Here is a 25,009-nt window from a genome sequence, read left to right as displayed (position 1 = left end):
CAATTTCCAGTCTCCAGCCAAAATCTATTGAATCAGAAATTCTGAGAGTGGGGTCCAGAAACCTGTATTTTATCAAGACCTCGAGGTAATTCTGATACATGCTCAAGTTTGAAAACCACTGCCTTAGATGTACATACTGAAAAAAAAGAGAATGGTTAATAGCAAACATCCAACTCAAGAATTTCGAAAAAAGGACATTAAAATCAATCCAAAAAGAATAAAAAATAATAAAAATTTCTTTACAATGTATTTTAATGGCTTTAATTCTATATTAGGACTCTTAAAGAGGCATTATCTTTGCTTCTGGGTTGTAACAACCCCAGTTTTCCTCCAGGTTGACTCTGACTAGGGAGTGCATCAGTGCAAGGAAGTTGGGCAAAGAAGAAAGTAACATATAGTAGAACATTTCAAGATCTCTCATTCTAGATATCTATGCAGATAGATGCATACCTTTTTTTCTGGATAGAATCATAAGAAAGTATTAAAAAGGCTTTTCTTTGGGGAGAGGGACTTGGGGTAAGAGGCATAGTTTTAATTTTTTTCCTTTAAAAATATTGAATATTTCCATTGAGCTTGAAGTTCTAATCTTATACATATATTAGTTTTTTTTTTAAATGATAACAAGGCTTATTTGGACTGTGGGATGATGGGTAATTTTTATTTCCTTAAAAAAAAAAAAACTTGGTTAATATTATACTTTTGTTAACAACAACAATAACAACAAAAACATGTCCCAAACCTGGATTGGTTCAGAATTTTTTTTGCCTAATGTAATTCACAATTTCTTTGTGGGAATAAATCAGCATACCTAATAAAATGTTAAGCAATTTTCTGATAACTCTAAAGGAATTGGAGACTTGTTCTAAGAAACCCACTCACCCACCTATCAGTCAAGAGCCTAATTACCTCTACCGAAACGTAATTTTCTTTTGTATCTAATCTAACAATGATTATTTATTTCTATAAAATGTCCCTATCAAGAGTGAACCTTTGAATTGGCTTGGTAGACTCCTTCTCCTCTGCAGCAAGATTTGTTATAAATTTTAATAAACGGTCATATCTAAATCACTTGGAAACGTTTCCTTTAACACCATTTTAACATGTTTTAAAACCTTTAAAAACCTGAGAAATGTACACCTCGGTTACCAGTCTAAAGAATGAGGGGTTGATGGATGACAGGGCCTTAGAACAATAGGGATAGAACGTAATTCGCTCATTCGACAAGTATTTGAGTTCGTACATATGCCAGGCTTTGAAAAGTACTCGAGTTCTGCCACGTGCCAGGCACTGTTCTAAGCTCTGGGGATACAAAAATGAACAAAGGGTGTTAAGGGAATAAAACTCAGTACCACACACGACCTCGCGCTTCTTGCCTCTTCCCTGGCGGGCGCCTCTCGCCGCTTAGTCTATGATTCTTGCTGGGCACAAAAGCCCCGCCCGCCCGCTTATCTGCCGTTTGCCCAAGGCTCTTAGGAGGAGCTGGACTACAACTCCCACAATGCCATCCTGGGGCCTCCTTGTAAGGGCTCCACCTTTTCCCTGGCCGTGCGGAGGACGACTACAGTTCCCAGAGTGCGCCGCTTCGCCTTTTGGGTGTTGTTGCCCCTTTCCCGGAGCGGGACGCGGTAGAAGCGGGCAAGAGTGCCAGGTCTGGGTTCTCTGTGTCCTTCCCCGGGGCAGGGACGAGGCAGTGACTTGACTCTGGGCGCAGAGCCCGCGAGGGAGCGCAGGACGCGCCGTCCCTTCTGCCCGGCTCACCTCACGCTACTCTCCGTCTTTTCCACCCGCGGCCGCCTGGGCGGCTCGGGACCGACCGCCCGGGGCAGCGGTGGCGGTCTCGGCCGCCGGGGCTGTGGCGAGGCCGCGGCCCTCGGGGCGGCGGTAGCGGCGCCAGCGCTGGGGAGGCGAAGGAGGGAAGATGGCGTCGGAGCTGGAGCCCGAGGTGCAGGGCCTAGACCGGAGTTTGCTGGAATGTTCGGCTGAGGAGACCGCGGGGGTGAGTGCCGGGACCCAGGCGGGGACGTCCGGCCGTCGCAGGCCGCGCCCCGGGGGAGGAACAGATTACTGGAAATCCCGGAGCGGCCGGGCCCTGACTTGGGGTGACGACCGCGCTGGCCCCGCCGGCCTCGCCTTGTGGGTAACGGCCTGGGGAGGTCCCAGATCTTGCCCCTCTCCTTCCTTCTTTATCCACGAGTAGCCCGCAGGGCTGCTGGGTGCACCAGCCACCCTCACGTACCCTTTCGCTCTTCCGTTATTTCTGCTTTCCCCCACACTCCCAGTAAGTCCCCAGCACAGGGCCTTTGCCCTTTATGTCAACTCTTAGAAGAGGGGAGGGAAAGACGCTTCCTGGTTTTTTGGGTACTTTGTCTTCCTGATTCATTTGCCTCCTCCTCTGAAACCTGCTACCTTATTTTGTTTCTGGGACCGCCCTAGGCACCAAAGGATGCCAGCGACACTGTTCACCCTCTTTACCTCTTCAGTGCGTTTTCGCACCGGTTTGGTCAGTCTACAACGTTGATGAATGTGCGGAAAGTAGTGTCTTGACACGTTAACTGAGTGTGAGAAAGTGGTAGTGGAGACTGGGAGATTAAAACAATAATTTGTCTAGGAGTTGGGGGAAGTTGGATGGAGAACAAACGTTATATAACTTTGAGAGAGCACCTCTCAGTAAATGGAAGCTAATAATGTGAGGTTTGGTCACAGCATAGTGGGAGCAGTTATGCCCCAAACTTAAAGCATTCAGACCTAGTCTTGTACTTAAACTGTAATACGAATATGCTGTATAAGTAGCAGAGTTGTAAAATAATTAATAAAACTCGATGGTATCTTTCCTCAAGGACAGGGAACACCCCCTAGAACAAATTGTCCATAATGATTCTGAATGGGCCAAAACAGCTGAGGCCCCACCTCTAGGGCCTCCAATTTAAAAAGCTGATAGGAAGGGAGTGACCTTTGAGCACAAGTCAACAATCTGAATGTTAGGAGCAAAATTGTAGTGGGGCGCTGTGGGGCTGTTGGTTAGTGAGGAGTTATTTTGGGTGAATTGATGAGGACACTAAAGTCATAGTGGAAATAAATGTCAGGAGTAGAGGTGAAAAGTTTAAAGAAATACATTGTTGGATGATGCATCTTTGTTTGTTTGTTTTTAAACCAACTTGTTTAGTCTAGTTCTGTTTTCATTTACTTTCCGCTTAGTATTGCAACAACCCAAGGATTTTCCCCATCTGCCTTTTCATTTATCAAGAGGTTTGAAAAAGAAAACGAAAGCAGTGTTCAAAGTAAACAGTAAAATGGTAATGACAGCTATTCCCTATCCATGTGATCTTATCAATATCTAGATTGATAGCTAATCTGTTATTTACCTCAAAAATTTTTTTTTACTCCCACCAAATTTTGTCTGTTGACCCCAGTGATACAGGCTATGTGCTCTGTTTTTCCAATTCTAAAAGTGCAAGCTGCCGTACACCTGAAACTAACACAACATTGTTAATGGACTATACTCCAATATAGAATAAAAATTAAACAAAAGTGCAAGCTATCAAGTGATTAGAGCTTCTCCAGTTTGTTGAGGTTCCTGGGGAAACTAGTTATAAAACTGGTGCTAGAGAGCAATGCTCCTAGTCCTTGTGTAGTGAAATTCTCAGATGTAGTGGGGGAAATTAAGGAAAATGCAGTCAAAACTTATAAATTTGGACTTAATTCGAGTTTGTGAAGTTCACAGTCTGAGCTACATTTTAGTTTTACTCTGTTTACTCTTCTTTTTAAAATTATTTATTTATTTATTAGGCTGCGCCAGGTCTTTAGTTGCGGCATGCTTGATCTAGTTCGCTGACCAAGGATCAAACCCAGGCCCCCTGCATTGGGAGCATGGAGTCTTAAAGCGCTGGACCACCAGGGAAGCCCCTTTGCTCTGTTTACTTTTAAATGACTTTCTGAAAAATAAGATTAAAAAAAAATTTAGTCTGAAGGCCAACAAGATTTCTTAAAGAAGAGTTCATCTAATATTAAAATACAAGATTCTTGCAGCAGTATAATTTGCCCTTACTTTGTGAGGAGTTTATTGTTTGTATTTGATTAAAACAGCATAACACTTTACTGTTTTTTCAGCTTAGGCCCCAGCCCAGCCATTTATCACAAATTAAAATTAATTGGGGGGCTTACCTGGTGGTCCAGTGATTAAGACTCAGCGCTCCCAATGCAGGTGGCCCAGTTTCAATCCCTAGTCAGGGAAGTAGATCCCACATGCTGCAACTAAGAGTTCTCATGCTGCAACTAAATATCCTGCATGCTGCAACAAAGATCCCGTCTACCGCAACTAAGACCCAATACAGCCAAAAAAATAAATATTTTTTTAAAAATTAAAATGAATTAATAAAGTTTTCTCCGGTAAAAATAAATTTTAGAGAGGGTAAACAAGCAAAGCAGTTATTAACAGCCTTTAGACCTCTGTTGCTGATAATTTGTTGGGATCACATCCATCTAAAGTTACTTAATAATGACTAGTGGCATTTTTCACACAATTTATTTACACACTTGCTTTTCTTATTTATATTATGAGGAGGAAGGACTTTTTGTGATCCCATCTATTATTACTAGAATGCCTCACAAATAAAAGTATTTAAGTACTCACTTCAATAATTTTAAGTTTAGGATATTAAAGTGGCCCTCTGTTGTAGTTTTTTCTTTTCCTTGATAGAGTTGATTCTACAAGTATGACTTCCCCAACACTTCTTGACTCTATCTACATTTCATGCTCCACAGATTTGATTATATGTTCCAGTGGATGATTATGATTTAAGAGGTACATATATTGTTTTTCCCCAAATCTGAAAGAAATACATATTCATTATAGAAGTCTTATGTAGAGTATTATACCTATATTGGTTACTTTTTGCCTTAAAATTTTCAACAGTTTTATATAAAATTCACGTATCTTACAATTCAAGTCAGTGGTTTTTAGTATATGCAGAGTTGTGCAGCCCTCACCACAATCAATTTTAGTACATTTTCATCACTGCAAAAAAGAAATCCTATATCCATTAGCTATACACTCCCCATTTTCTCCTAACCTCCCAAACTCTAGGCCCACTGCTGACCTATTTCTTTGTCTCCATAGATTTGTCTATTCTGGAAATTTCATGTAAACAGAATCATGTAATATGTTGTCTTTTGTGACTGGCTTCTTTCACTTAGCATAAGTTTTTAAGGTTCGTCCATGTTGCAGCATGTATCATCAATACTTCATTCCTTTTTACTGCCAGATGATAGTCCATTACGTGGATATACCATATTTTATTTGTCCATTCATCCGTTGATGGATGTTTGGATTATTTCTACTTTGTGGATATTATGAATTGTGCTATGGTGAACATTTCTGTACAATTTTTTATGGGGACATATGTTTTCATTTCTCTTGGGCATATACCCAGGAGTGGAATTGCTGGGTCAGGAATTGCTAGACTAAAATGGCTGCATCATTTTACCTTCCCACTAGCAGATGTGAAGTTTTCAGTGGGTTTTTTCACATCCTCGCCAGCACTAGTTAATTGTCTGTCTTTTTGATTATAGCCATTCTGTTAGGTGTAAAGTGGCATCTCCTTGTAGTTTTGATTTGTATCAGTATTTCCCTCATGACTCATGATGTTGAACATCTTTTCATAAGCTTATTGGCTATTTGTATATCTTCTTTGGAAGTGTCAATTCGGATCTTTTGCCTATTTTTTCATTTTGTCTTCTGATTTTTTGTTTTTTGCCTATTTTTAAATTAGATTCTCTTGTTTTTTATTACTGAGTTTCTGTATTATTTTGATTTGTGAATGTTTTTACTTCATTTCTAGAACTCTTAATATGATTTGTTTTAAATTTTTCTTAGTTCTAATTTTTTCTTAGTATAGTCCCGAAAGCTCCATTTTGGCCCTAGCAATTGTTGTTTTAGATTGTTGTTTTGTAGTTAACTTACATGTTGGTTATCCTTGTTCGAAAGCAAAATCAAATGTGCTTAAATAGAGTACAATTTTAATTTGGCATAGAATAATTAGATACTGTGATAAAAGGCTAACCCCTAGGGATTCTTTGATTTTTGTGTTTATTGTACTTGCTCTCTATCCCAAGGCTGAAATTAGCTTTCAAAAAAAGGCGAGCTCCTGCAAACATTGTCATAACATGTTTACTTTAGTGGAATGAGTTGACAGTTTCTCTACTTCCGTTATTGAGGACTTCTAATAAGATAGTGCTTATTACTCTGGTGTGCATGTTAGTGTGACAGCCACAAGTGTCTGAAATAAGGACAGATTAACATGCAACCAAATTAGAAATATCAATAATTCTTCATGTTGAAGAAACAGTTACAGTTAGCTTATGTTACTGAGATCTGATATGAAAAGCTATAGGTTTTCTTTCTTTTGAGAAATATGTGAACCATTATTCTTAAAGGCAGCCAGAAATTTTCTGGCAGCCAGAAATTTTCTCTTCACAACTTTTTTTTTTTAATCTATAGTGTCGCTAACCACTAATTCTATATTTCTGGTATAGATTTTTTTCATGTAAAGGTGTCTTGCTTTATATATTAAGTGTTTAAATTTAATGAAGTTAAAATCCCAAATCAGGTGGTTTTTTGTTTGATTTTGTTTGTTTTGCTTTGCAAGTGGGCTTTCTCTAGTTGGTGGTGAGCGGGGTCTACTCTTCGTTGTGGTGTGTGGGCTTCTCATTGCAGTGGCTTCTCTTGTTGCGGAGCATGGGCTCTAGACGTGTGGGCTTCAGTAGTTGTGGCACACGGGCTCAGTAGTTGTGGTTCACGGGCTCTAGAGCGCAGGCTCATTAGCTGTGGTGCACTCTTATGTGCTCTGTGGCACGTGGGATCTTCCCAGACCAGGGCTTGAACCCGTGTCCCCTGCATTGGCAGGCGGATTCTTAACCACTGTGCCACCAGGGAAGTCCTGTTAGGTGGTTTTAAATGGAGCGTATGCCTGCCTTTCTTGAAACAGCCTTTTGTGTCTTGTTAATAATTTATAATAATATATAATAAAAGATATTTAGAGTAAAATGCTTGTTTTACTAATGATATATTTTGTATAAGGCAGCTGATTTTTTTTTCTTAAACAGAAGCTGATATTAGTTTCTGAATTTTTTGTTTAAGAAATCTATGAACAGATTTGACCCATCAGTGTTGTTAGAGCCACAAGACAACATAATTTCTTTTAGAAAGCATCACCCTTTATCCTCCCTGGATTAAAATTCTGCAAAAGTGAAATTTTAAGAGAAATGGGAACATAAAATATAAAACAAAAAATTGCTGTTAAAATAAAACCTTTAAATGTGTTGTAAATTAAAATTGAAGCATAGTTTTCTAGGATTGTGGAGGTGAATTCTTGAATCTGAATGCTTAATTTTTCATCCATAAACAATAAATTGCTTAGGATAATTTGACTGCATTCATATTTTGAATTAGGGTTTGCTGACAATGGGTGAAAACCCCTTTGATGTGGCCAAAAACATGTTTTTTAGCTCAAAGAATTAGATTTTTGTTTGCTTTTTGGTTGACTCTGTCTTTTACTATTGACTACTTTTTTTTTTTCTCGTTTGTTTTATAATTACTGAACTTTGTGTGTGTGTGTGTATAATTTTGATTTGGAGCCACTTCTCCACTTCTCCTTGTAAGACCTTATACTCTTGTCTTACAGTGTTAGACATCACTTGAACAATCTTTAAACCTATGGGATTGTCTTACCAGAATTACTGTTTTAAGAGTAATTTAGTCTCTTTCCTACTTGCATAAAGCAAACACAGCAAAATTAGTAACATTTAGAAAGGATTGTTTCACTTTCGGGGTGAAAAGTTTTTCACTGTTATAAGTGTCCATCCAGCCCCTTAACTTATGAAGAGATTTTTACATTTTTAGGAAAGGTTCTCTAAAATGTGAAATTGACTAGAAAGGTAGTATATATCACCTCATGAATATGTAAAATCTCTCTATATGTTATTTTTTCAAAGGAAGGAAGTGAGCTGAAGATTGTGCAAGTAATAGTTAAAAAGAAGACCTTATACTCTTGTCTTAACAGTGTTAGACATCACATAAACGTAAACTTTTTTTTTTTAATTAATTTTTTTTGGAGTATAGCTGCTTTACAATGTTGTGTTAGTTTCTCCTGTACAGCAAAATGAATCAGCTATATATATACATATATCCCCTCTTTTTTGGATTTCCTTCCCATTTAGGTCAACACAGTGCATTAAGTAGAGTTCCCTGTGCTATACAGTATGTTCTCATTAGTTGTCTGTTTTATACATACTATCAATAGTGTATATGTGTCAATCCCAATCTTCATAAACTCTTTTTTAACAAGGATGTAATTTGAAATTTAGATTGTAATCTATAGGTAAACATTGGACTTATGAGTTAACAGTTAACTGCATTTTTGTAGAAGTGAGTTGTTTCATATTTTCTGATTTCAAATTTTCACTTGGTTTAGAGCCAAAATGAGCAGGTCTTAATTACATAATTTGTAACTAAATAAATTATGTTTATTTGGAGGACAAATAAACACAGATGGAATTGGCATGGGAAGCAGGAATAAATAAATGACAGAATATAGGGGAAAGCCTTAGGACTTAAGGAAATAGAAAGGGAAAAGAAAGGAGGTGGTTTGAAGGATGCCTATATAGGGCTTATTTGGTTTGGTTTTTAAGAACTTGCAGGCCTGGATCTGCTTTATTTCTGTGTCCATTGAAGCCACGTTCCATTAAAGCCAAACATCTTTCTGTAATGTCAATGTTAAGTGACAGTCAGTAGTGTATACATACTTATAGTCATTCAGTTAACGGATTTTACTAACTGCCCACTGGGGCTTGGTTCTGTTTTAGACATGGGGGGTAGGGGAACAGGAGATGAGGGTGAGAAAGAGGCTAAGAAGACGTCTTAGAGAAAGTGAAACATAAACTGAGATCTGAAGAATGAGTAGATAACAGTGCTGTAAAGCAGAGAGAGAGGAGCAATACTGATCAGGAGGAGGAAACTGGAAAGTATGATACAAGGCAAAGGACCTTGTAAACCAGGGGTCCTCAACCCCCGGCCTGAGGACCGGTAGTGGTCCGCAGCTTGTCAGGAGCTGGGCTGCACAGCAGGAGGTGAGCAGCAGGCGAGCCAGCGAAGCTTCATCTGCCGCTCCCCATCACTAGCATTACCGTCTGAACCACCCCCCCACCCGCCGTCTGTGGAAAAATTGTCTTCCATTAAACCAGTCCATGGTGCCAAAACGTTTGGGGACCGCTGTTGTAAACCATGTCAGTGGACTTGATTTGATCCTAAATAGAAGGGGAAGCTGAATGACATGATCAGACTGGCATTTTGCAAGAAACACTCTGGTAGTGAGGTTGGAAAAATGGACTGTAGAGGGACCAGACTAGTGGGGATTACTAGTTAGGACACAGTTGCATTAATCCTTGCAAAAGACAGGAGTGGGGAGTTTGGACTAGGGTAGTGGAAGTAGTGCCACCGGAGATGGAGAGAAATGGATGGATTCAACAGATACTTAGGAGGCCTAATAGACAAGACATGATGACTAATTGGATGTTGGGGTGAGGAAAAAAGATTTCTCAGTTTTTCTGGTTTGGATACCTGGGTAGATGCTGGTGTCTGAAATAGAGAAATGGAGAAAATAGCAGGGTGTTTTTTGTGGTGTGGGAGATCATGAGTTCAATTTTGGACATATTGAGTTGGTGTCTGAAAGGAAAAACTGTTTCTTCCTTTTCTTTTTATTCTCACATCAATACTTCCGGCCGCCAAACGTGTGTGTGTGTGGCGGGGTGGTTTCCTGCACCAGGCAATTCTCTCGTTCTCAGCAGACACCAGTTGGGTGTCCTACAACTCAGTCAGTTCTGACACTGTACACCTGCAGTCAGCATCAGATCCCACAGATTAAGGGCTCAGTCCCACAAGGCTGCCCCGCTTCACTACTGCAGATGCCAACCACAAGCAGTGGGTCCTCAGGTTACCCACAACTTATGTTGCAAATTAAGGGGTTCCCATGACCCCCTCTTTGGGTTCGATAATTTTCTAGAATGGCTCACAAAACTCAGGGAAACAGTTTATTTACTAGATTACTTGTTTATTATAAAATGATACAACTCAGGAACAGCCAGATGGAATAGAGCAAGGTATGTGGGAAGGGGTGTGGAGCTTCCATGCCCTCTCTGGGCGTGCCAGCACCTCTGTTTGTTCATCAACCAAGGAGATCTCTGAACCCTGACATTTTTGGATTTTTATGGAGGCTTTGTGCCTCCATAGGCATGATGATCAAATGATTGGTCATTAGTGCTTAACTCCACCTCCAGCACCTCTCCCTTCCCTGAAGTTGGTTGGGGTGGAGACTGTAAGTTCCACCCTACTAATAATGTGGCTAGTTCCCCTGGCAACTAGCTTCCCATCTTTAGGGGCTTTCCAAAAGTCACCTTAGTAATATCAACTCAGGTCTGAATGAAGGGGGCTTGTTATGAATAACAAAAGACATTCCTTTCACTTTTATCTCACTTATCACTTAGGAAATTGGAAGATTTTTAAGAGCTCTGTGCTAGGAATGAGAAGACCAAATATGTTTTTCTTATCATAATATCACAGTATCTATTAGATATCTAAGTATAATTATCACAGGTAGTAGGACATGAAAGTTTGGGGACAGGGGAAAGTGACTTTTTAAAATGTTTTTAACAGGGAGAGCAAAGGAGAAAGGGCTTATAGAGATGTTGGTCAGGGCATAAAGATATCGATAGAACGAACTCTCTTATGGACTGACATTCATAAGAGACTGGCGTGTCCTTTATAATCATTGAGAAATAGAATTAGTGTATTGGCTGTTCATGTTCACTGTATGCTCTTCCTGTCAGCCAACCGACAGGAGAATCCAGATCACAATCAGAATATCATTTGAGCAAAGCATTAGAAATTAGAAAGAAAGTCAGATGGGCTCAATGGCTAGTGTCTTATAAGATGATATGTTGTGGTCATTTTCCTGTATTGCCTACAGAAGGTTGCTTCAAGAGTCATTTTGAGGAGATGGGCTCGTTCCACTTTACTTCCACTTTAAGTTGAATTTTAAAATACTGGGCATTTTAGTAAAATTCTAAATTGAGTTTTATCCTTTTTTGGAAAGAAGACATGCAGTGATGAATGTCAATAAAATAATTTATAAGACTCATTATTTTTGCACCTAAAAGAAAATAGAGTATGTTTATTCAAATTAGCAGTTTATTGACCTTGTTTAAAACTATTTTTTCTTTTTTCTTTTTTAAAGAAATGGCTGCAAGCAACTGACCTCACTAGAGAAGTGAACCAGCATTTGGCTCACTATGTACCCAAAATCTACTGCAGGGGTCCCAACCCTTTTCCACAGAAAGAAGACATGTTGGCACACCAAGTTTTGTTGGGACCAATGGAGTGGTACCTTTGTGGTGAAGATCCTGAGTTGGGATTTTCAAAACTTGAACAAACAAACAAACCTTCTCATCTTTGTGGTCGTGTTTTTAAAGTGGGAGAACCTACATACTCTTGCAGGTAAGATATTGTCATTTTCTTTCTTTCCTTGTTTTTACTTGACTTTTTTATTCCTGAAACCTTACATTTTTGTTTTCAAATTATGAAATATCAGTATTATATATGTATATATGTGTGTTAGTTTCCACAACAAATATATGTGTCTTAATAAATTATTATAAACATTATATAATTATTTTCCAGGTCAAGATATAGAACATCACCAGCATTCCAGAAACCCATTGTGTACTTTATGCCTCCCCCATAATTAGCTCCTACCTTGACTCTTGTAATAATCACTTCCTTGCTTTTTTTTTTTTTTTTTTAACACGGGCCTCTCACTGTTGTGGTCTCTCCCATTGCGGAGCACAGGCTCCAGACGCGCAGGCTCAGCCGCTCCGCGGCATGTGGGATCCTCCCGGACCGGGACATGAACCCGCGTCCCCTGCATCGACAGGTGGACTCTCAACCACTGCGCCACCAGAGAAGCCCACTTCCTTGCTTTTCTTGATGGTTACAGTGATTCTTTTTGATGTTCGAATTATCCTACATTTGACCTTTGAGAACCCCGTTACACTAGCTTCTTTGCCCTTTTCACATGCCTTTATTAGTTTTTGAGTGCCTCTGCTTTCTGGCATAAGATGTCCACACCTCACTTTGTACTTACTCTGACCCATGTGTAGAATCAGCCATTTATGCAGGGAATTTCCTTTTAGTTGGGAATGTTAGTTAGAAATCATGATGTGGGTGCTATATGTACTTACTGCTACTAGGTTGAGTTTTTTTTGTTTTTGTTTTTTTTTGATTTCTTGTTGAGAATTAAGTATACAAGGGTAGAAGATGGAGAGGAAAGTGCTCTGTCTCCCTTTATGACTATCTACTCCTGTTTCTCAGAACTAATCATTGTTAACATACTTTTATATGTCCTTCCAGAAATTTTCTATGCATGTACATGCCCACATATGGGGCTATCTTAAACATACACATACGCAGACATACATAGAAAAGGGAATACGTTAGCTATACTGGGCTAAATTTTCCTTTCTCTATTTAACAAAATCTTGACATTGACATCTGTCCATATCAGCTGATATAGCTAGGTAATATTCCACTGTTTGGATATACTATTGATAGAGTCATTTTTTTTCTTAAGACTTTTTCCCATACAACTTAAATTTAATAAGCTTAATTTTGGTAAGACCTCTGGGTGTCTATGGTAATCTTTCTTTATCAGCATGGTTAGAATACTGATAGAGATCTTTTTATATATTGAAAGGCTGTTAGATCTAGTTTTTTGTCTATACAGAAACCTCTTTGAGTCCTTTATTGGTGTTTGGAGCAATAGATCTAGTTCAGCCTCATGATTTACAGATGAGAAAACTGAGATCCAATTGTTGTAGTACCATCCTTTGTAGCAAAAAGATCCAGTTCCAAAGAAGGCATTTGTATGTCATGTCTTTTAATCTTCAATCTGGAATGTTGCCTCGGTTTTTCTTTGACTTTCATGATCTTGACATTTTGAAGATTACAGGCCATTTATTTTGTAAATGTACATCAATTTGGGTTTGTCTGATACTCTTCATGATTAGAGTCAGGTTGCCTCTTTCACAGAAATATTGCAGAAATCACGTGTTCTCATTGTATCCTATCTAGTAGCATATGGTTTTGATTTGGTTCAATAACTCTTTAAATTTGATCACTTGATTAAGGGGATTTCTGCAAGGCTTCTCCACTGTAAAGTTACTCTTTTTCCCTCTTTAATCAGTAAGTATTTGGTGGGGAGATACTTTGAGACTATTAAATACCCTGTTTCTTATCAATGTTCAGTTTTTTAATTTATTTATATCAGTATATGTTCATGGAGCTCCATTATTCTTATGGTCAAAATTGTTCTAGATTTGACCAGTGGGAGACCCTTCAAGATGTCTTTGTTGTTCTTCATGTCCCCATCATTCTTTGAGCACTTCCTTTTTCTTTCTGACACAAGATATTTTGGACACATCTTGGGCTTTTCCCTACCCCAGCCCTGAAATGAACCATTTCTCTAAGGAGCCTAGTTCTTTTTTAGTAGAGATTAATGTTCAGAAATAAGATACTAAGTGTGCCTGTTGCCATTGGTATGTCACTAATCCCAGGCCCTGTCAGTGGATCTATGTATCTGTAGGTCTCTCTAGTTCCAGTCCAACACCACAGGATTCTTTCTTGTTTTCTTCCTTTGCATATTTTAACTCCCTTCTCTGCTGATGTCATATGTGTCTATGTGTGGGGTCCATCCCAGGGGAGAACAGGTTGCGTGCAGGTTTGAATGCTTTGTAGGAAGGCCTTGATTAAATTGACAGAGTTCTGAGAGCTTCCATTACTAGAAGAAGAAGTAGGAAGAACTGTGTTTTCAACAGTGATCATGGAATAGGCTTTTGGGAGTTTGGAGGAGTGGAGGTGGGATGACGGGAGGAGGAGTATATCTATTCTCTCAGTGAAAGTGGTGCACTGAAAAGCTGTTTGCCTGTACTTGAAGATTAAGTGTGCCTAAAGGATTTGTGGATGAAACCAAGTCAGGGATGATCTCAGCAGAGTTTTCCTGTATGTGCATGATGGAGTTTGGACTTGGATGTGTCAGTCTGGAGTTTCTTTGAGATATAAAATCATTTCACTAGAGCATGGAGGTATAGGTTAATCCATTCATACCTGTCCTGGGACTCTAACTGTATATTTAGAGGATGTATAGAATTAATGAAAAGGAAGGCACCTTGAGTAAGGGGATTGCCTCATGGTTTGAGGAGAGGATTTTCATTTTCATGACATCATCTAAAGGGTCACAAGGATACATTTATTAAGGATAGACAACACCAAGAACAGCATTGGCCACTGCTTTTTAAAAATTGACTTGAAAAACTAATATAATAGGCAAAACATGTATTTTGTTATGTCTCTCAAGAGGTACAAAAGTATATGCCATGAAAGGTACCCTCTCCCACTCATCCCTTAATTTCCCTGTTCCCTTATCCAGAGGTGACCACTGTTACTAGTTTCTTGGTATTCATCTAGATATCATATGAATATCTAGATCCAAACATTTATACTTTTTTCAGTAAATGCTAGCATACCACATAAACTGTTTTCATCTTGCTTATTTCATTTAAAATTTGTCCATCACATTGTTAAATAACATATATAGAGAGAGCTGACTTTGTCTTTTTAATGGCTGGTTATTATTCTCTTGTATGGATGTTCTGTTCTTTACCTACTTGTCTTCTATTAGTAGACATTTAGGTTGTTTCTGGGACTATAAATAATACTGCATTATTATACTTTGTGTCTTTGTGCACGTGTAGAAGTATATACACAGGATACATTCCTAGAAGTAGAATTTCGGGGCGGAAGGATGCATGCATTTATTTCCTTTTAACAGCCAGTAGCAAAAACTTACAAATGAAAAGGAGATATAATACGCTAGTTGGAGGAGGAAAGGCAGAGTGGAAAACAAACAACAGAAACTGCTATAGTTATGATGGAAGAGATTGGAAAATGCCTTTCAGCCAGCCTTATGAGGGGAAGAAACCAGGGAGCAGAGGATAGGCTGTGGCAGCCAGAAAGAAGAGGCAGATTGGCCAATTCCCTGAACTACTGAAGAAAGAAAGCAGTATCTGGGGTCCTGCACTTGGACAGACAAGTAGCCTGGAATGGGGGAGAGGGATATAATATATGATGGCCCCACTAGGACTCAAGTTTGAACCAGACTCTTAGAGGATATTTCTAAACTTTGTTGTGGCTTGAAGTTGGCCGACTCCAGGTTAAGGGCCCAGACTTCCACAAGACTGTCTAAAATACAGCTGCAAGTTTGGGGAACCCCAGAGCCATCCTCAGTTCTCATCAGCTGGCTACAAATTTCAGGCATCTCCATAGACTACTTGAGGTTGCATAATTCACTAGAACAACTCACAACTCAGGAAAATGCTGCACTTATGATTAAAGTTTTATCATAGCAAAAAGACACAAATCAAAACCAGCCAAAGGGCAAGATTTGCAAGTGCTAAGTTTTTGTTGTTCTCAGTGACATGTTATTATCCTCCTGGCACATTAATGCTTGACAACACACAGAGTATTGCCAACCAGGGAAGCTCACCCAAGCTTAGGTGTCCAGAGTTTTTATTGGGTTTCATTATATAGGCATGATTAATTGAATCATTGCCCACATGACTCAATATCCAGCTCCACTTCCCTTCCCAGAGGTGGGGCTAATATTATGTGCCTGAAAACCCCAGCCCTTTAATTACGTGCTTGATTTTTCTGATATGGCCAACCTTCACTCTAAGTTATCTCATTAGTATAAACTTTCAGATATGTGGGGGACGGGTGGGAGCATGACTAGCAAAGACACTGCTATCACATGGGAAAGTTCAAGGATTTACAGGTTACCTCCTAGGAACCCTAGACAAAGGTCAGCCAAATTCTTTATCACACAGTTGTTGAGAAGGTAAATGAGGTCCTTTGTGTAGGGCTTTCCACAGTACTTGGTACATAGTAAACTCTTAGTAAATGGCTATGCTGGGGTCCTGAGGATGAATGTTTTTTTTTGTTTGTTTGTTTGTTTTTTTGTGGTAGGCGGGCCTCTCACTGTTGTGGCCTCTCCCGTTGCGGAGCACAGGCTCCAGACGCGCAGGCTCAGCGGCCATGGCTCACCAGCCCAGCCGCTCCGCGGCATGTGGGATCCTCCCAGACCGGGGCACGAACCCGTGTCCCCTGCATCGGCAGGCAGACTCTCAACCACTGCGCCACCAGGGAAGCCCCAGGATGAATGTCTTATGTTAAAAGTAGGTGTTCCCATGAAACCCAGGACCCTGATAAAATGACAATGGAGTCTATTACTTGGAAAGATGAAATATGGTTGTTGGAATTCTGGGAGAGTTTGTAAACTAGACCCTTCAGGATAAAGGTGACTTATGTCTATAGGGTGGAGGTTTTCTTTAGCCAGAAAAAATGATACTCAGGAGTCTTATATGTTTAGTACTTAGAAAAGGAGTCTGTGAAGGGAATTAGGTTAATTTTCCTGTTATTTGTTCATTGTTTCTAAAATTGTGTAGGCCCCAAATTATCTCTCTGAAGCCTCTGTGATGTCAGAAAAAGCTGTGTTTTCAGGCAGTGGGCTAATGTTTATATTTGTCTGTACTTAGTTCTCTATTAGGAAAAATGTAATCAAACCTGTCACTTGTTATTTCTTTCTAAATAGAGGTGGTTGTTTTTTTGTGTTTTTTTTAACATCTTTATTGGAGTATAATTGCTTTACAATGGTGTTAGTTTCTGCTTTATAAAAAAGTGAATCAGCTATACATATACATATATCCCCATATCTCCTCCGTCTTGCCTCTCCCTCCCACCCTCCCTATCCCACCCCTCTAGGTGGTCACAAAGCACTGAGCTGATCTCCCTGTGCTATGCGGCTGCTTCCCACTTGCTATCTGTTTTACATTTGGTAGTGTATATGTCCATGCCACTCTCTCACTTCGTCCCAGCTTACCCTTGCCTCTCCCCACGTCCTCAAGTCCATTCTCTACGTCTGCATCTTTATCACCCTGTGAGGTGATTGTTATTAGGGGCAATCATCTTAGTGTTGATGTTGATCATAGCTATGTATATTTTGACATCTCATAACCATTAAGAAAAATAAAATACTAGTAAAATATGAAATCATACTTTGGTGTATGGTTTACATTTTAACTTAAACTAAGCTAGATTTAGTTCCATTGTTTTTGTTGTATAGTTAAATTAAAAACATTCTTTTTTAACATTTAAAAACTTACTGCGTGAATGTTATAGATTACCAGAATTTGGGGTTGGGAGTTATGCTGCCACCAGTTAGGAATATTCTTAGCATATGTTTCCAGATAGTACTTTATGATGCTTTATTATAAACTTTATTAAACAGTTTTGCTTGTTTAATTTTTTTTAACTCCAGTTCTGTCAATAATGATGGATAAGGTTATGCTAAAAATAACAAACAACCCTACAATCTCAGAGACTTTAAATATCCAAAATACATTTATTATTCAGACTGTGTGACCAATTCAGATCAGTGGGGGTGATGAGTGGAGGGTTCTACTCTAGGTAGTTACTTCATACCGTGTAACATCTCCATAAACTTAATGTTTTTAGGGTTCACCACAGCAAGGGAAGAGGAGGGTCTTGCACAGCAGATAAATTGCTCTGGCTCAGAAATGATGACCATGCCTACATCCCTTTAGCTAGAACTAGTTAGAAGGCCTCTGTCCAACTGCAAAACAGGGCAGGGAAGTGTAATTCTCCTATGTCTGGAAGAGATGCAAACTTGGAAGTGGATGAACATTAGAAGTGTTTTCAGTGATCTTCAGGGTTTGGGGGTTATTTTTCCTCCCTCACAGAGTTGTTAGGATAAAATGAGATAATGTGTATAAAAGCACTTGGGGAGCTATAAGGATTTTTTTTTTTTTTTTTTTTTTTTTTTTTTTTTTCTTCAGTACGCGGGCCTCTCACTGTTGTGGCCTCTCCCATTACGGAGCACAGGCTCCGGACGCCCATGGCTCACGGGCCCAGCCGCTCCACGGCATGTGGGATCTTCCCGGACCGGGACACGAACCCGTGTCCCCTGCGTCGGCAGGCGAACTCTCAACCACTGCGCCACCAGGGAAGCCCTATAAGGAATTTTTGTATGTAAGATTTTTTAAGCGGAATACTCAGTCTTAAAATACATTACTGAGCCATGAGTAATAAATATCTTAAGCAGAGGGATAGAGATGGTTTCATTCCTTTTCTGTTTGGAAATATAAAGCTCTAATATGGAAGAACCACTTATTTCTAGTAAGAAGAGTTGTTTGTTAGTTTCTTGCTTTTTAAAAAACTTGAACACTTGATCTCTTTTTAGGAGAGTTCTATTTTAAGACTGGTTTTTTTTTTTTTTTTTTTTTTGGCTGCATTGGGTCTTCATTGCTGCATGCGGGCTTTCTCTAGTTGCGGCGAGCAGGGGCTACTCTTCGTTGTGGTGCACGGGCTTCTCATTGAGGTGGCTTCTCGTTGCAGAGCACAGGCTCTAGGTGCGCGGGCTTCAGTAGTTGCAGCATGCGGTCTCAGTAGTTGTGGCTCGCGGGCTCTAGAGCGCAGGCTCAGTTGTGGCACACAGGCTTAGCTGCTCTGTGGCATGTGGGATCTTCCCGGACCAGGGCTCGAACCCATGTCCCCTGCATTGGCAGGTGGATTCTTAACCACTGCACCACCAGGGAAGTTCCTAAGACTGTTTCTTTTTAACATGAATGGTCCAGAGATTGTAATGAATGCTGTGTTAGTTTAAAAAATATTGGTTACCTCTAATTATGGATGTGACACATGAATGAAATTATACTGTATGTATTGTAAATGTGTCTTTTTTTCATGAAACAATTTGTCTTAGAGATCTTTCCCAGTCAGTATATATAAATCTACATCATTCTTTTAACTGATGTGTTTCCATAGTAAGGACAGGCCATGATTTATTTGATTGCCCTGTTTATTAATGAAATTAGAAATCAGTATATTTTAGGATTTTTTTTTTCTGTAGCAAACTGCACCACAAAGAACACTGTGTACCTATTTGTATACTTCTCTTTTTATACCCATTTCAGTATTTTCCAAGGGAGATACCTAGAAATAAAATTTCAATGCTGTATATTATCACTGGGGCCTTCAATATATTGGAATTTCCCTTGTCTACCTTGCTCTCTCCAACCTAGGAAAATAACAGGGAGTGGGAAGTTGATATCTTCTAGATAGGTTGGATTCCTGTGGTTGTCTAAAATGAATCTTGTATTCTTGGTTTGGATATTTGTGATCATTTTTATTTATTTATTTTTTATGCACCAGTTTGGTGCAAGATCGAACATAGGAGTATGTGGGGTATAATATCAACTTTACACGTATGCCTTTGTCCAGATGTTAGGAAATAATAGAGGTATGAATAGATTACTGGTAATCCTTTTGGGTAAGGAGACTTGGATTTATATCAACAAAATTTTCCTATTGATACCCTATTTGAGTTCTTTATTTTTTAGGGGAAAATTTATATATTTCAAAAGGCACAAATCTTAATTGTGCATTTTTGACAATAGTTAACCTCATGTAACTCACATCCTCCCAAGATAGAGAACATTTTCATCTAACTAGAGATTTCCTTGTTAACAGCTCCAGCCCTTAGGTAACCACTATTCTGATATTTTCACCTTAGATTAGTTTTGTCCATTCTAGAACTTCATCAAAATGAAATTATACTGTTTGGTGCCTGGCTTCTTTTACTCAGCATAATATATATCTGATTCATTCATGATCCTATGATTATTAGAGATTGTTTCCATTTTTATTGCTGAGTAGTTGTCCATTGTATGAGTGTATTGCAATTGCCCATAATCCATTGTACTACTGATGAACATTTGAGTTGTTTCAGTTTGAGGGTATCATAAATAAGGCTTCTATGACTTCTTTTTTATCAGCTCATTCTACTTTTTGGTAGATACTTTAAATATTTAGAGCTAAGGAAAATGGTTTATTTCATGAATCATATCAGCTTATGCCAACATTATATTAAATGCAACATATTAAAGTATTAGGCATTATTATTTTGTACTCGGCTATAAATCTGTGTGTTTAAAATACCAAATAAGGGAATTCCCTGGCGGTCCAGTGGTTGGGACTCCTCACTTCCACCTCAGGGGTCATAGGTTTGGTCCCTGGTTGGGGAACTAGATCCCACATGTTCCACGGCGCAGCCAAACAAAAATAAGATAAGATAAAATAAAATAAAATAACAGATAATAAATCTTGCACTATTAAAAATTTTCAGCTTTTTATGAAACATTTTAGGAATATTAAGACACCATTAAAATAGGCTTTTCTAAACTGTTATCTAAGAGAAGGCACCCTTAGCTGGCTACAACCATTTGCAAAACAAGTCTTTTTGTGGACATATGTTTAAATATTCATGGATAAATCTCCAGGAGTAGAATTGCTGTGTCAAAGGGCAGGTCTATTTGAACTTGACAAGAAACTGCCAAAACTTCTTCTAAAATTTTTTTTTGTTCCCACCAGTAATGTTCCACTTGCTCCATATTCTCACCAACATTTGATGTTATCAGTCTTTTAAATTTTAGCTGTTCTATATAGTGATATCTCAATATGGGTTTAATTTTCTCTAATGACTAATGATGTTGGTGCAATTTTGCATGTGTTCATTGCCCATTTAACTAATGAAGTTTTTGTTCAAGTCTTTTGTCTGTTTTTTATTGGCTTCTGTATATTTTTTATTACTGAGTTTTGGAGTTTTTTATCTGTTCTGTTTCTTTGTGTTTGTGGTGTTTTTTTTCAGCTGTGCTGTGCAGCTTATGGGATTTAGTTCCCGAACCAGGGATTGAACCCGGGGCTTCGGCAGTGAGAGAGCAGAGCCCTCACCACTGGACTGCTGGGAATTCTCTGGAGTTCTTTATGTGTTCTGGATACGAGTCCTTTGTCAGACATGTTTTGTGAATATTTTCTCCCAGTCTGTGACTTGCCTATATGGTGTCTTTTTTTTGGCTGCACTGTGTCTTCGTTGCTGTTCGCAGGCTTTCTCTAGTTGCGGCAAGTGGGGGTACTCTTTGTTGTGGCGTGGTGGCTTCTCTTGTTGCAGAGCACGGGCTCTAGGTGCGCGGGCTTCAGTAGTTGTGGCACGCGGGCTCAGTAGTTGTGGTGCACGGGCTTAGTTGTTCCATGATAATGTGGGATCTTCCCGAACCAGGGATCGAACCCATGTTCCCTGCATTGGCAGGCGGATTCTTAACTACTGGGCCACCAGGGAAGTCCCTGTACGGTGTCTTCTGATGGCAGGGGTTTTAAATTTTGATGGAGTTTAACTTACCAACTTAAATTTTATGATGATTGTTTCCTGGGTTAAAGAAATGTCTGCCTTCTCCCAGGTGGGAAGGACATTCTCTCAGTTTTCTTCTATAAACTTTGAAATTTTAGATTTTATTTGTGGGTCTGTGATCTGTCTCAAAACTAAATTTTTTTTGTATGGCTTGAGGTGTAGGGGTTGAGTTTCATTTACTTACTACATGTGGGGATCCAGTTGTTCTAGCACTGTTTATTCTTTTGCCCATTGAATTGCTTTGGTACCTTATCAAAAACCATTTGCCCATATGAGTGTGGGTGTATTTCAGAACACTAATCAATTCCATTCATTGATATGGCTATTCGTATGCCAATAACCACATTAACTTGATTACTGTAACTTTGTAGTAAACTTTGAGTTGATTCCATTTTTGTTCCTTTAAAGTTTCATTTGTCTGTTTCAGATCCTTTGCATTTTATAAATTTTAGAATTAGCTTGTCAATGTTTATTTTTAAGAAAGACTGCTGAGATTATGATCAGGATTGCATTGAATCTATAGATCAATTTGGGAAGAATTGACGTTTTAACAATATTGAGTTTTCCAATCCATTAACATCTTGTGTCTCTCCATTTATTGAGATCTTCTTTAATCTCTTTTAACCGTGTCTTTTGTTTTTATGTGGAATTTATACATACCTCTAAGTATTTTATGATGGTATTCTTTTTTCTTAGTTTTAGTTTCTTAGTTGTTTTTTTTTTTTTTTTGGTGGTACGCGGGCCTCTCACTGCTGTGGCCTCTCCCGTTGCGGAGCACAGGCTCCAGACGCGCAGGCCCAGCCGCTCCGCGGCATGTGGGATCTTCCCGGACCGGGGCACGAACCCGTGTCCCCTGCATCAGCAGGCGGACCCTCAACCACTGCGCCACCAGGGAAGCCCCTAGTTTCTTAGTTTTAATTTCAGTTTTCTTCTGTGAATATAAAGAAATACAGTTGGGTTCTAATATTGATCCTGTGTCCTGTGACGTTGCTAAATGTGCTTAGTAGTTCTAGTAGTTTTTGTTATCTTCTGGGTTTTGTTCCTTAGGATTTTTGCATAATTGTGTCCTCTCTGAATGGACAGTTTTATTTGTTCCTTTACAGTCTTTCTGTCTTTTATTTTTTTGTGCCTTATTGCACTGGTGAAAGTAGGACATCCTTGCCTTGGATGGGAGGTATTCAGTCTTTTACTGTTACATATGATGTTAGGTATAGTTTTCTGATATACACCCTTTATCTCACTGAGGACTTTCCCTTCTATTCCTAGTTTGCTGAGTTTGCTGAGTGGTGTTTTTTGTTTGGTTGTTTTTTGTTTTTTTATAAATGACTGAATGCTGTCAGGTGCTTTTATTACATCTATTGAGATTGTCATAATTTTCCGTTTTTATTCCATTAATGATTGCATTGACTGATATTTTTCCAAATGGTTTTCATTACTGAGATAAACTCTACTTGATTATCATGTATTGTAACTTTTATATATTGCTGGATTCAGTTTGCTAGTGTTATATTAAGGTGTTTTTGTGTCTGTACATTTCATGGATTACAGACACAAAAAAACCTTAATATAACACTGTCACTTATAACATAAACCTGTCAGAACAGCAAGTGCAGAGATGGGGCAAGCTCTCAGGTTGCTTGATTCAGTGGCTCAATCATATCATTCAGGGCTCAGCTTCCTTTTCCCTGTCCTCTGCCATTCTTTTTTTTAAAAAAATATTTTAGGGGCTTCCCTGGTGGCGCAGTGGTTGAGAGTCCGCCTGCCGATGCAGGGGACACTGGTTCATGCCTTGGTCTGGGAGGATCCCACATGCCGCGGAGCGGCTGGGCCCGTGAGCCATGGCTGCTGAGCCTGCGTGTCCAGAGCTTGTGTTCCTCAACGGGAGAGGCCACAGCAGTGAGAGGCCCACGTACCACAAAAAAATATATATATATTTTAATTTCATTGGAGTATAGTTGATTTACAATGATGTGTTAGTTTCAGGTGTACAGCAAAGTGATTCAGTTATACATACACATATATTTTTTAGATTCTTTTTTCATATAGGTTATCACAGAATATTGAGTAGAGTTCCCTGTGCTATATAATAGGTCCTTGGTGGTTATCTGTCTTTTATATAGTAGTGTGTCTATGTTCATTCCAAGCTCCTGATTTATCACCACCACCCCCACACACGTTTCCCCTTTGGTAACCGTAAGTTTGTTTTGGATATCTGTAAGTCTGTTTCTGTATTGTAAATAAGTTCATTTATATGTTTTTTAAAAATTAAAAAAGAAAATAATAATATAAACCTGCACTTTCTTGTAATGTCTTCATCTGGTTTTGGTAGAGCAGAGTTATGCTGGCCTTATAAAATGAATTGAGAAGTATTCCTTTTTCCTATATTTTTGAAGAATTTGTATAAAATTGGTATGAGTTCTTCCTTCAGCATTTGAAGAATTTTCCAGTAAAACAAACCACTAAGGCCTGGTATTTTCTTCAGAGGAAGTTTTTGATAAATTAAATTTCTTTAATGCTTACTAGAGTTATTTAGAGCTTCATTTCATCTTGTGCAATTTTGGTACACTGTACTTTTCAAGAAATATGTTTCATTGTATAATGTCAAATTTATTGACATAGAGCTGTGCATATTTCCTTATGCTGCTGATATCTGTGGTATCTGTAGTGAGGTCCCCTCTTCCATTCTGATATTAGTAATTTGTGTTTTCTGTCTTTGAAAAGATTAATAAAACTGATTAAAGAATCAGTTTTTGGCTTTGTTAGTTTTCTTTTTTATCTGTTTTGTTTTTTTGATTTCTACTTTTATTCTTCTTTCTACTTAACTTTTGATTTAATGTGCTCATATTTTATTCTTTAATCCATGGGTTATTTAGAAGCGCATTGTTTAATTTTCATGTATTTGAGACTTTCCTAGATATATTGTAACTGGTTTCTAACACAATTAAAGTTTTGTAAGGTTGCAGTCTTTAAATTTATTGAGACTTGTTTTATGACTTAGCAACATGGTCAGTCTTGTACATTCCATATGCACTTGAAAAGAAGGTGTATTTTGCAGTTGCTGGATGAGTAATCTATAAATGTCAATTAGGACAAGGTGGTTGATTGTGCCATTCAGGTCTTCTATACTTACTGATTTTTATGACTAGTTCTTTCAATTACTGAGAAAGGGGTATGAAAATCTCCAAATGTGATTGTGGATTTGTTTACTTCTTTTAGTTCTATCAGTTTATGTTTCATGTATCTAAAAGCTCTTTTATTAACCACATACATAGATATTTATAATTGCTATATACTGATATATTTTATCATTATGAAATGTCAGTGACCTTTATTAATTCTTGTACTTAGTCCTTGTCTTAAGGTCTATTTTATCAGATGTTGATATAGCCACTCCTTTCATAACATATCAGTGTTATATATACTTTTTACCTTTTTCAGTGGTTGCCCTAGAATTTGTGATATATTACAACTAACCCAAGTCCACTTTGGCTGCCTGAGAAAGTTTTCCTTTCACCTTCACTTTTGAAGAATAATTTTGTAGGTACAGAATTCTAGGTTGGTAGGCATTTTTTCTTTCAACACTTGAA

At 38.6% G+C, this 25,009-nt stretch overlaps 1 protein-coding gene across 8 annotated transcripts in view; it reads left to right on the top strand.

Moving 5' to 3' along the window:
• The first annotated feature begins 1,446 nt into the window (after window positions 1–1,446).
• The window catches only part of UBR2 (ubiquitin protein ligase E3 component n-recognin 2), a 116,255-nt gene continuing 92,692 nt past the window's right edge, over window positions 1,447–25,009 (top strand). For 6 of the 8 annotated variants that reach the window (XR_003796844.1, XR_003796843.1, XM_029244313.1 and 3 more), the window contains exons 1-2: window positions 1,447–1,996; window positions 11,286–11,545. Coding sequence is in view for 5 of the 8 variants with exons in the window: in XM_029244313.1 (XP_029100146.1) it covers window positions 1,919–1,996; window positions 11,286–11,545 (338 nt within the window). In the remaining 3 variants the exon portion in view is untranslated. Of the gene's footprint in view, window positions 1,997–11,285; window positions 11,546–25,009 lie in introns of those variants that run through there. The other 2 variants (XM_029244312.1, XM_029244314.1) reach the window with 2 other exon arrangements.

Source organism: Monodon monoceros, unplaced genomic scaffold, assembly GCF_005190385.1.
Source record: "Monodon monoceros isolate NGI ecotype Baffin Bay Population unplaced genomic scaffold, NGI_Narwhal_1 Super_Scaffold_3, whole genome shotgun sequence".
Lineage (NCBI taxonomy): Eukaryota > Metazoa > Chordata > Mammalia > Artiodactyla > Monodontidae > Monodon > Monodon monoceros.
Note: the sequence above shows the minus strand (reverse complement) of the source record. Positions and strands in the feature narration are given on the sequence as shown.